The sequence below is a fragment of the Bubalus kerabau genome, chromosome 7 (assembly GCF_029407905.1).
Source record: "Bubalus kerabau isolate K-KA32 ecotype Philippines breed swamp buffalo chromosome 7, PCC_UOA_SB_1v2, whole genome shotgun sequence".
NCBI classification, from domain to species: domain Eukaryota; kingdom Metazoa; phylum Chordata; class Mammalia; order Artiodactyla; family Bovidae; genus Bubalus; species Bubalus kerabau.
This window is the reverse complement of record NC_073630.1, coordinates 24,317,939-24,327,587: the sequence shown is the minus strand read 5'-3', so window position 1 is coordinate 24,327,587 and position 9,649 is coordinate 24,317,939. Positions and strand designations below refer to the sequence as shown.

The 9,649-nt window shown below is 41.8% G+C and overlaps 1 protein-coding gene across 11 annotated transcripts in view; it reads left to right on the top strand.

The window, feature by feature from the left end:
- The first annotated feature begins 1,353 nt into the window (after positions 1–1,353).
- UBE2D3 (ubiquitin conjugating enzyme E2 D3) overlaps positions 1,354–9,649 on the top strand; it is a 30,186-nt gene continuing 21,890 nt past the window's right edge. For 3 of the 11 annotated variants that reach the window (XM_055587822.1, XM_055587831.1, XM_055587828.1), the window contains exons 1-2: positions 1,355–1,512; positions 2,803–2,957. In XM_055587822.1, coding sequence (XP_055443797.1) covers positions 2,934–2,957 — 24 coding nt within the window. In that variant the 5' untranslated portion in view covers positions 1,355–1,512; positions 2,803–2,933. Of the gene's footprint in view, positions 1,513–1,585; positions 1,724–1,805; positions 2,091–2,802; positions 2,958–9,649 lie in introns of those variants that run through there. The other 8 variants (XM_055587830.1, XM_055587827.1, XM_055587832.1 and 5 more) reach the window with 7 other exon arrangements.

Sequence of the window (9,649 nt, the reverse complement as noted above, 5' to 3'; positions counted from 1 at the left end):
ATATCACACAAATAGGAAGCAAAGGAACAAGAACTCAAACCTGGATTTCTTCTCTCACTCCAATTGCCAAATCCTTTGTATCTACCACATTAGACTGGTTACAAGAGAGAACAAAAGAAAGCTTTATTCAGGGAAGAGGGAGGGGGCAGAGGTGTCAGCAGGCCGTGAGGTAAGCACTTTGGTGCTCTGGAACTCACAGGGTGGTCCTCTGAGTAATCTGTATCACCTAGGACAGTGTTAGAATTATAGAATCTCAGGCTCCACCCTGGCCTACTAAATCAAAATCAGCATTTTTGAACAAGTCTCTAGTGACTGAAGATACTAGTTTGAAAAGCAGTTTCACTAATTGCTCTAGTTATGCTATTATGATCACTTGAATAATATACATTTATCACATACCTAAGAAGTGTTTATTAGGTAATACTCTAGCTTACTGCTTTCCTTTTTTAAAACTTAAGAATTTTTTGAAAACAAATTTTTATATCCATTTAATTCTTAAAGACCTTCACACTAAGTGAGACCATTAAGGAGCGTTAGAAAACTTTAAGCAGGTCAGTGTTTATCTTTCAATTCCTTTTAAAAATTAGCGCCTTGCTACCCTTTGCCTGAGGTATGATACACAGGAAAGCAAAACCACCTGTCCTTTGTTTTCGCCGGCAGAATAAAACCTTACATTTCTCCCCCTGGATATTTCAGATACTTTCAGTAAGTATTCAGTTTCTCGGACTCCAAACTCTGATTTCTTGAATGAGTTTTGTAACTTTCTGGCTCTAGGGACTGAAACAGAGCAACAGGAAGAAAAAGGTATTAGGCCCACTCCCATACCTAAACCTTGGCGATGGTGACCATTGATTATAAAGGCAAGTAAACAGCCTGCCCCAATCCCTATTCCCCATCCTAATAATTCACAGTTGAGCTTAATTTCTAGGCTGCTCTAATTCCGGGGATTGGTCAATCGGCACTCTCTTCTCAGCGTTGATCCTTTAGGCCCTGGGTCAGAACAGCACTAACTTTCCGCACGTGGGAGCGCTGATCGGTGACCTGCCAGGTTCTATTTAAAATAACTGTTCCCATTTTGAGGGGCGACTCCTCCCAGAGGTTAATCAGTCCTGGCCAACAGGCGAGCCAATGTCGCTCACCTGCTCCACCAGAAACTTCAAAGGCAGACTCAATCTAGACTAAAGGTATCCAGTAATTAACGCATAGTTCCTCCCACCGCACATTCCTGATTGGGTGCGTGAGAGAGGGATGTGTCGGCTCGCGCTCTTACCAGTCCGGGGAATTCCATTTCCTCTCCCTCCCACCAGCATAAGCATTCAGGGGCGGTGCTTCCCGGTCGACGGCCCGCCCCAGCTCGAGCCTGTGGCCCATCGACATCTCGCGAGACTTTCTGGATTTGGGGGCGGGCCCCTACCAGGAAGAGTGCACAAAACTGCCCTTAAGTCATTGCAGCGCTACAGCTCCTGTTAACCAGCCTCGAGGTTCTCGCGAGATCCGCCTCCTCAATACCAAGTGAGGAAATCGGGGGACACTTTCGGGAGGGGCGTGGGGCGCGACCGCGCAGCTGCCGCTTCCATTACCTTCCTGCCATGGTCTCCTTCCGGTTCTCGATGCTTCTCTGAGTCTGAGGGTTTCCGCCGGTCGTCTACCCTTCCCCCCCAGCCCATGACCCGCCTCCGGCCCCCGCCCTCCAAGTCCAACCTCCGATCTGTTTAATAAGAAGGTGCTGTTCCGAAAAGGAGAAAGGGGTTGGCACAGATACGCTCGGCCCTTGACGTGGGGAGCAAACTGTCCGCCTTCAGCCTTAGATTCGTCCTGTGCTCGCGACGGCGGCGTTGGCGGACTGATACGCGGCGGTGAAGAGGCAGGAGGAGGGGGGAGGGGCGGAGCGTGGCAGCTGGCAGTAGTTCCGTCAGAGCGGACATCTTGTGGCTGTGTCGTGCGCGTGAGCCCCGTAGGGCCGGGGAGGCACCAGCTGCCGCGCGGGGAGGAGGCCGAGGCCGCAGCGTGAGGGAGGCCCCGGCCCCTCTGTACGCGTGGGTGTGGACGGCTAGGGGAAGGGAAGGGAGGCTGGCCCACTGGCCGGCCGGGTAAGGGGAAATGCAGGCCTTCGGTGGCTTCAGGGACCAGCTTGTTGGGTGGGGTAGGGGTGGGAAGGCTAGAGAAGCCGGGGCCTCTTCTGCTTAAGAGGGAGGGGGGAATGGGCGCGTCCTCGCGCCTAAGCCGGAGCCTCAGGGGCAGCTCGGGCGCGTGGGGGCTGGCGGTGGCTGGGCGGGCGCGCGCGGGAGCGCGCTGGAAGGCGGAGTGTACGGTGGCGTCAGGGGCGACACAGAATAGCTCTAGCTGCGGGGACAGCAGCACAGTTAAAGCCTGTTTCCTTCCCCTCCCCGGCCGCACCTTTGAGCAGAAACCGAAAGGAGCCGGGCGTCTGTCCGGAGTCTCCTGTTTCCCCCTCCCCCCTTGCCTTTCTTTGCCCTACTGACGCCGGCATAGCGCCGACTAGGCCCCGGCTCCTCCTCTGCTGCGCCCCGGACCCTGCCCCGCACCCACCCCTTTCTCCTCCGCCTCTTCCTTTCCCACCCGGGTCTCTTCCTTTCTAGAGGCCGGGAAGTCAAACTTGTAGCCACCCCTCCGCTCTTCCCGTCACCCTGGCCCCCTCTTTGGGCCGGAGCACGACATAGAGGCTGGCGGTGGCTCTGCCACCCCACCCACCCCGGATCGCGACCGTTTTTGAGGGACTTGGAGTCGTCCGGGTCTCTGCGGGGCCTGTGCGAGTGCTGATTTGCTCCGTTTTTGCAAAAGGCGCCTGTGTCTGGCAGAGCCGGTGTGAGACGAAGAGACAATCCTTCCCAGCCGCCGGGATAATCAAGAGTTTTGGCCGGACCTTCGAGCACACACCGAGATAGTGAGGAACCAGACGAAAAGCACAGACTATGGCGCTGAAACGGATTAATAAGGTAACCCTGGGGCTGAGGGGAATGGGGTCGTGCGATGAAAGGGAGGCTCAGCCTGGAGGAAAGCCTTGTGGGGGGGGGCAGTATAATATGGAAATATCCCTTCTTGGGTCACTTCCATTGGGGGATGGGGAATGCGGATATACTTTATGAAGAACGCGGTTTGGAAAGAACGGAACACTTCTGGCGAGTGAGGAGTGTTGTCTTGAGTGTGTTTCAATGGAATCGGTGCAAATTAGGGATGGAGAGTGATTTCAGGCGCCTCGGTTCTTCTGTAAGAAGTGTTAGTCCCCTCTGGGAGTCAGACTTGGCCAGAGACGCTCCCGCAGATGTCATGGCGTTCCTATTCTCATTGCTTGAAAACTTGGTTGTTATGTGAAGGCTCTGTGCCTTCTGGAGGAAGAAACGTGGGAAACTCAGAGGAGAGAAAATCTAAGAAATCTGCAGGTCCCAAACTTGATAAAGGGGTCAGCGTAGAAGTCTTGGCAGCTGAAGAGTAGTGAGTGAGTCTTAATCAGAAAGTGATCGTCGATTCTGGGCAGGTTACACAAGCATAAGTTGGGTGGGAGAAGATGGGCTGACAACAGTGTTGCCACTTCCTATGTTTTGTAGTTGGGCTTTTCACCCGAAGCTATTTATCAGAGGCACACCGGGAACTGATGTAAAACCCTTCTGGAAGCTCCGTTTTTCTTTGGCATGGGAAGAGGGGGAGGGTTAAGAGTGAGATGGCAGCACGAGAAGGCTAGTACCTATTTTTGCCTCTGTCCATTTAATAACATTCTCTGGGGAAATTGCTTCGCCATATACAAGGAGGTTTGATGCTCAACTGTGGCTCCAAGTTGAAAAAAATAGGGTTTTTTGAGGTTCTGGGGGTGAACGGAACCTCTGCCTCCGGTAGTTTAGTCTCATTTTCTTGCTCTAACTTCTATCCCGCATTTTAAGATGGCGGCTGCTTTAACTGGTTCAGGCTCTTTCCGGCATCTCTTCTTGTAAAATGAAATAATAATTTTGTTTAATGTTATCTTTTATATCAGACTGTACACTGCTCTAAGACCTCCTACTTAAGACTTAGCTATATTCAAACTCTCAGACTGTATTTCCCTTTTTTGTAACGTGTGTGTAAGAGAGATGTTTGGTTCTTGCACAATCAAGGAGGGTGGAGTATTTCCAGCTTATTTGAAAAAAAATGCTGTGGAGTAAATTCAGCCTTAATAAAACTAGGAGACAGAGAAGGTTGTGGGTTGCAAACTTTGGTTTTGATAGGTTACTTCTTTTGAGTTTACATGGAAGGAATGGCTAGGACTTGGCTTTACTAAAAATAGACCTGATTCTGCTTAATTTTACCTTTAATGTGTGACTTTGGAATATATTTGGCAAACTGCTGTTTTATGAAAGATAAAAGTTTAGATGTTCAATGTATTGATGTTGAAATGGTGAATTTTATTTCAGGCCATCATTGTCATTGTGGGTGTATGTGAAATATAAATTTTTTATTTTTGAGACAATGGGAAAGGAGTTTAGGAGTTAAGGCTTTTTAAAGTAAAAAGGATTATCGGACTTCTTTCTGTGACCACTTTGAAGGCCAGCAACACATGGGCGAAGCATGGTTATGTTTTGCAGTATAGTTAATACAAAGAACATAGCATTCATTGCAAGTCAACACCTTTTTTCTATGGGAATTCATCCAGGCCACTAAGATGTGGAATGATTTCAGATCCATAGATTTTTATGCATGTGGAACAGAATACTTTAAAGGAAGGTCTCATTGGTTTTTTTTCTTTTACAGGTGATACCCAGCTGCTGTGACACCACTTTAATCATTTAAAAGCTCTAGAGAGGCAATATAATGGTTAAGGGTGTGAACTTTGGAGCAAAAAAATGCTCCAGTTAGAATTTTAAGACTGGGAAAGTTTTTATTTGTGTGCCTCTGTGTTATGTATGAGCTGTGAATAATTGAGTGTTTAGTATGTACCAGGCACTATTCTAGATCATACTAAGGATGCATCAGTGAGCAAAATGAATAGAGTCCCCAAGATTTTTTTTTTTTTTAGAATTAAATCAGTTCATGTGTGGCTTTGAACAGACCCCCAGCACCTGGTACTCATACTATTACTGCAATTTTAATATTACTGTTTTTAATTTGCAAGAGCTTTTATTAAAGAACTTTTCTAGTCTAGTACTCTTCATCAATACCAGACTGTCTCCTTTTATAAGTACTTAGAAGGTCTGTATAATACAGAAACTGGACATAATACTTTCCAAAACTGGAAAAATGTTTACGTGGGACATTATTGATTCAGTCTGTAGAAAAGTTGTGTTGTTTTTGGTTTTCAGCTATTTAGTGTCAGAATCACATGGTCAAACTTAAAAAATCAAAAACTCAAACAATTTTAGCAAATGGACAGCTCTGATGGGAGATACTCTTTATTTTAGGCACTTTTTTTATTTTTAAATTTTTTCTTTCCTGCAGCTGCCCAGATTCTAAATAGATAGATCTAAATGATAGATCTGTGTCCTTTGTTGATAGTTTATTGAAATGCTTATTTTGGGTATATTTTTAATCAATAGTAGTTCATTTGATTTTAAGTTTTTGAATTTCTTTCCTGAAGCTTATGTTACAGTTTTATTTCTTGGACCAGGCAACCTTATCAATCAACTGTTAGTTTTCCTCTTTGTCTTCTTTGTTTGGACACACTGTGATCTTACAAGGCTGTTAAACAACAAGAATCAAAAAATGGGAACTCCCACATTGGTTGGTGCTGTTTTGGGGGCCATAGGCAATTTTACTACTCTCATTAAACAAAATAACCACTGTCCATGTATTTTGAGGAAGTGTAAAGAGAACTTTACATAAAATATAATATGAACCAAACCTGAAAAGCTCATGCTTTGAGTGTTTGCAATGTGTCAGAACTGTTTGAAGCACTTGTATTAACTCATTTAATTTTAAGACAGTCCAAGGAAGTAGATATAATTGTTACCTCCATTTTTGAGGTTAGTAAACCTGAGGCACAGAGAGATTTTGAAAATCCACCTAGGGTCATAGCATGGCAAAGTTAAGATTAGAACCTAGGCTGTTGGACTCCAAAGTGTGTGCTCTTAACCACTACATTTTCATGTTATCTTTTTAGGGGGTTGGTATTCAAAAAGGTTTCTTTTGCATGTATCTTTCTGCTAATAGCTAGGTTTTAGCATCTACTGTGTATTGAACACTGTTTCTAAGCCCTTTATGAGTATCTACTCATTTTATCCTCACAACAACCATATGAGATGGATGCTCTTACCATTCCATTTTACACATCAGGAAATGGGCATGGAGTAAGTTACTTGTCTTATGCTCAGATGGCTAGAAAGGGACTGAGATTCAAACTAGTCTGCTTCAAGAATTCAGATTCCTAAACTCATTGTGAACTGCTACTTTGAACAATTTGAATTCCTAAATTTAATTTTGCTTCCTGAAATAACCTCTCTTACTGAACGTTTAGATAATTAGGATTTAACTTTATCCTTAGGTTATAGCTAATTCTTGAGTTTAGATCTGAACTAATACAAGTTTTGGAAGTAGAAGTGAATTTCTTTTTTGGTTAGTATCTTCAAGGACTAAGGGAACTACTGTGTGCTGATTTGCTGACTAATCACTAGGGGAATCATAAACTGGTTTCCAGTGAACGTACAGGCTGTATATGCCATCTGTCAAGGCTTGTCTATAACCAGCTAAGTTTGCAGGGCATTTGTTGAGAAATGCTGATCATAAAATTACCTGTTTTTATTTTATTTATTTGAATAAGGTTAACTGATACTTGCTTTGGTTTCATCATGATCCTCTGCAGTGTTAATTCTGATAGTTAAACAAAAGGGAAGTTGAATACTCTTGCTTTAGCTCTGGGGAAAAGCATCACTGGCTTATCTCTATCATATTGTATGTTAACTCGTGAGTTCAGGTGTCCTTTGATACCTCAATTTTTGAGGATTTTCCAAAGCATTTCACTATAATCTCTTTATTAAAGACGACAGACACCAAGTTCCTAGAACTGAGATTGTGTTAATTAAATCCTAAATTAGGTTTTGCATTCTATTACATACTATGTATGTGGATTTTGACATGGGTTACATTTATGTATTAGAATGTTAAAAACAATTTTTAGAGAGTATAAGTACATGAGGTCTTAGCAGATTTACTGAATCATAAATCATTTCTCTGGAATCAGGCATAATTTTGAAATGTCCCCTAGGTGATTCTGAAGCCTCCTCTGGTTAAGAACCTCAGACACAAGCAGGGGGATGTGTGTGTTTTCGGTCATGTCTGAGTCTTTGTGACCCCATGGACGATAGCCCACCAGGTGGCTCTGTCTGGATTTTCCAGGCAAGAATACTGGAGTGGATTGCCATTTCCTTTTCCAGAGGATCTTCCTGACCCAAGGATCAAACCGATGGCTCTGGTGTCTCCTTCATTGGCAGGCAGATTCTTTACCACTGCACCACCTGGGAAGCCCTAAGACATAAGGAATAATTATTTAATCTTACTGAGGTCTTAATGTTTGGCACAGTAGTGTAGTCCCAGGGGACAAAATACAGGGAAACCTGTTATTACCTGTGGGACTCTCTGTTTTGAGTGAAGGAAGCAAGCATATAAATACATAAATTGATATTTGTCACCCTGTATAACTTTTCAAAGTTACTATAAATCAATAAACATTTAAGATAAAGGGAATTGTTTAAATGTCAGATTTATCCATTATTAAAACTAGATTTGTCTAAATATCTTTCTCCACTATATTTTGTTATTGTTAAGAGTATGTTTTTTCATTTATAACTACTTTAGCCCCCCCTTCCAGAGACAAGCTAGTATTGAAAAAATTAATTTTATTTCACTGGAAATTTTGTGCTCTTGATCTAGTTTTGCTATCCAGTTATATAGTGTAACTAAGAATGGATGCGTTTAGTGAGTTTATTTTTTGCCAGTCTATGTTAGATGAGGTTTAGTCTCAAAATGGTACCCTTGGCCCTGTTATGTGGGGAGGGTAAAAGTTCAAAGAAGTATTTTATACTTGCTCAAACATCTGATTTTTATCTCCAACTATACTGTGAACATGATACATCATTTAGAGACCTCGAACCAGCTTTGTTTAAATTTGTTGTTTTTAACTTTTTGATCTCCTTGTGTTTTACCACTCCTTGGTTACTTGTTCATGCAATACTTCACATTAATTCTAGTCTTGTTATAATTTCATGGCTAATATATAACTGGATGTTTTCAACTAGTGGGCTGCTGTTAATTTTGTCTTCCCTGTCTTTGAAATGCCTTATTTGCTTTCGTAGTTCAAAGCTTAGAAACTAGATTTGGTTCTGTGTCTTTACCCCCATTTAGAGATAATGCTTACAAAAGAATAGCTTTGAGTAATCTTAAGTGAGTTACTTTAATGGTGATTGAAAGAAAGAAAATTATAGTATTATTCACTCAAGCCATTCTTTGTACTTTGAATGAATAAGCATACTTGTCATAATTATAACTAAACAGGAAGTTAATTTCTTGTCAGTGATGTAATGAGACATGGTATGCAGCACTTATCTCTTAATCCTTAAAGTAAAAGAAACTTTTCAGAATTTCTCAGAAGTTACAAATCCCAAACTAAACTGACTTTTAAAAGGGCTATTCCTTCCATATATGAAATTGTTCAGACCTGAAAATCTTTTTGCCAAACTCCCTTCTTTTGAAATCACTTCCAGTAGCCATGCATTTCTGAAATATTTGTTTTTCTTCCTGTTTGTTTCTACGTACGGTATTTAAATTTCACAACATTGAAGTTAAAAATTTTTTGTTTACTTCATAGCAGACTTCATGTTTATAAGAATTAGAGCAATTATTGTCTTACTAGTTGGGCAATTAATATTGCATGTTGACCTTTATCATTGGTCTGAGGATATACCTTTATATTTGCTAGATTGTAAAGCCTCTTTGAGGGTGATTCTTATCTCAAAATTTCTTAAGGCACTTATTCTCTTTGCTTCCTACATCATGCCCTCATCTTATCCATCTCCTAGGGTAATATTTTATGTTGGTCAGTATAGGTTTAAGAGGCAAGATCTGTCTTTATCGTGTGGATTCCCATGGTCATACAAATCTTCAAGTGAAAGTGTTGAAAGAAATTGGCTCTTAAATACAAGAAATAGCTTATACTAAGGGAATGAACTTTAAGTTTTCCCCAAATTGATGATACAAAATGTGTCTGTGCTACTTTAGTCATTATGACTTTGATGCAAAATGGATGGCAGAGATTGGAATAACATGATTGTGGAATGTGGTAATTATTATACTTAATATCATAATTATTGTACTTGACCTTACCACAGTAGTCATCTGAGTTAAGTTTTGCAAGTCCTTGAGAGAATGATGGAACTAGACAAACTAGAAAAGGTTATTTAGGAAGTTACACCTCAACAGCAGAATTGATTAAATGGGAACTTTGTTTTTGTAAATGTTGGCTTTGGTTATGTTGCTCTAATGAGTAAGTAGTGGTGGTCATTAAAAGAATGTTTAGTGGAGTGCATAAATAATAGGTACTGGAGGTTTTGAATCTTTACTAGTAACTCATCCACCCATATGTCTGGTCTATAATTTTGTTATTCATAATCTTATTTTTTCAATTTATAAGCTAGAGAAACAAAAGCAAATACTTAGCATTATGTTTAGACTT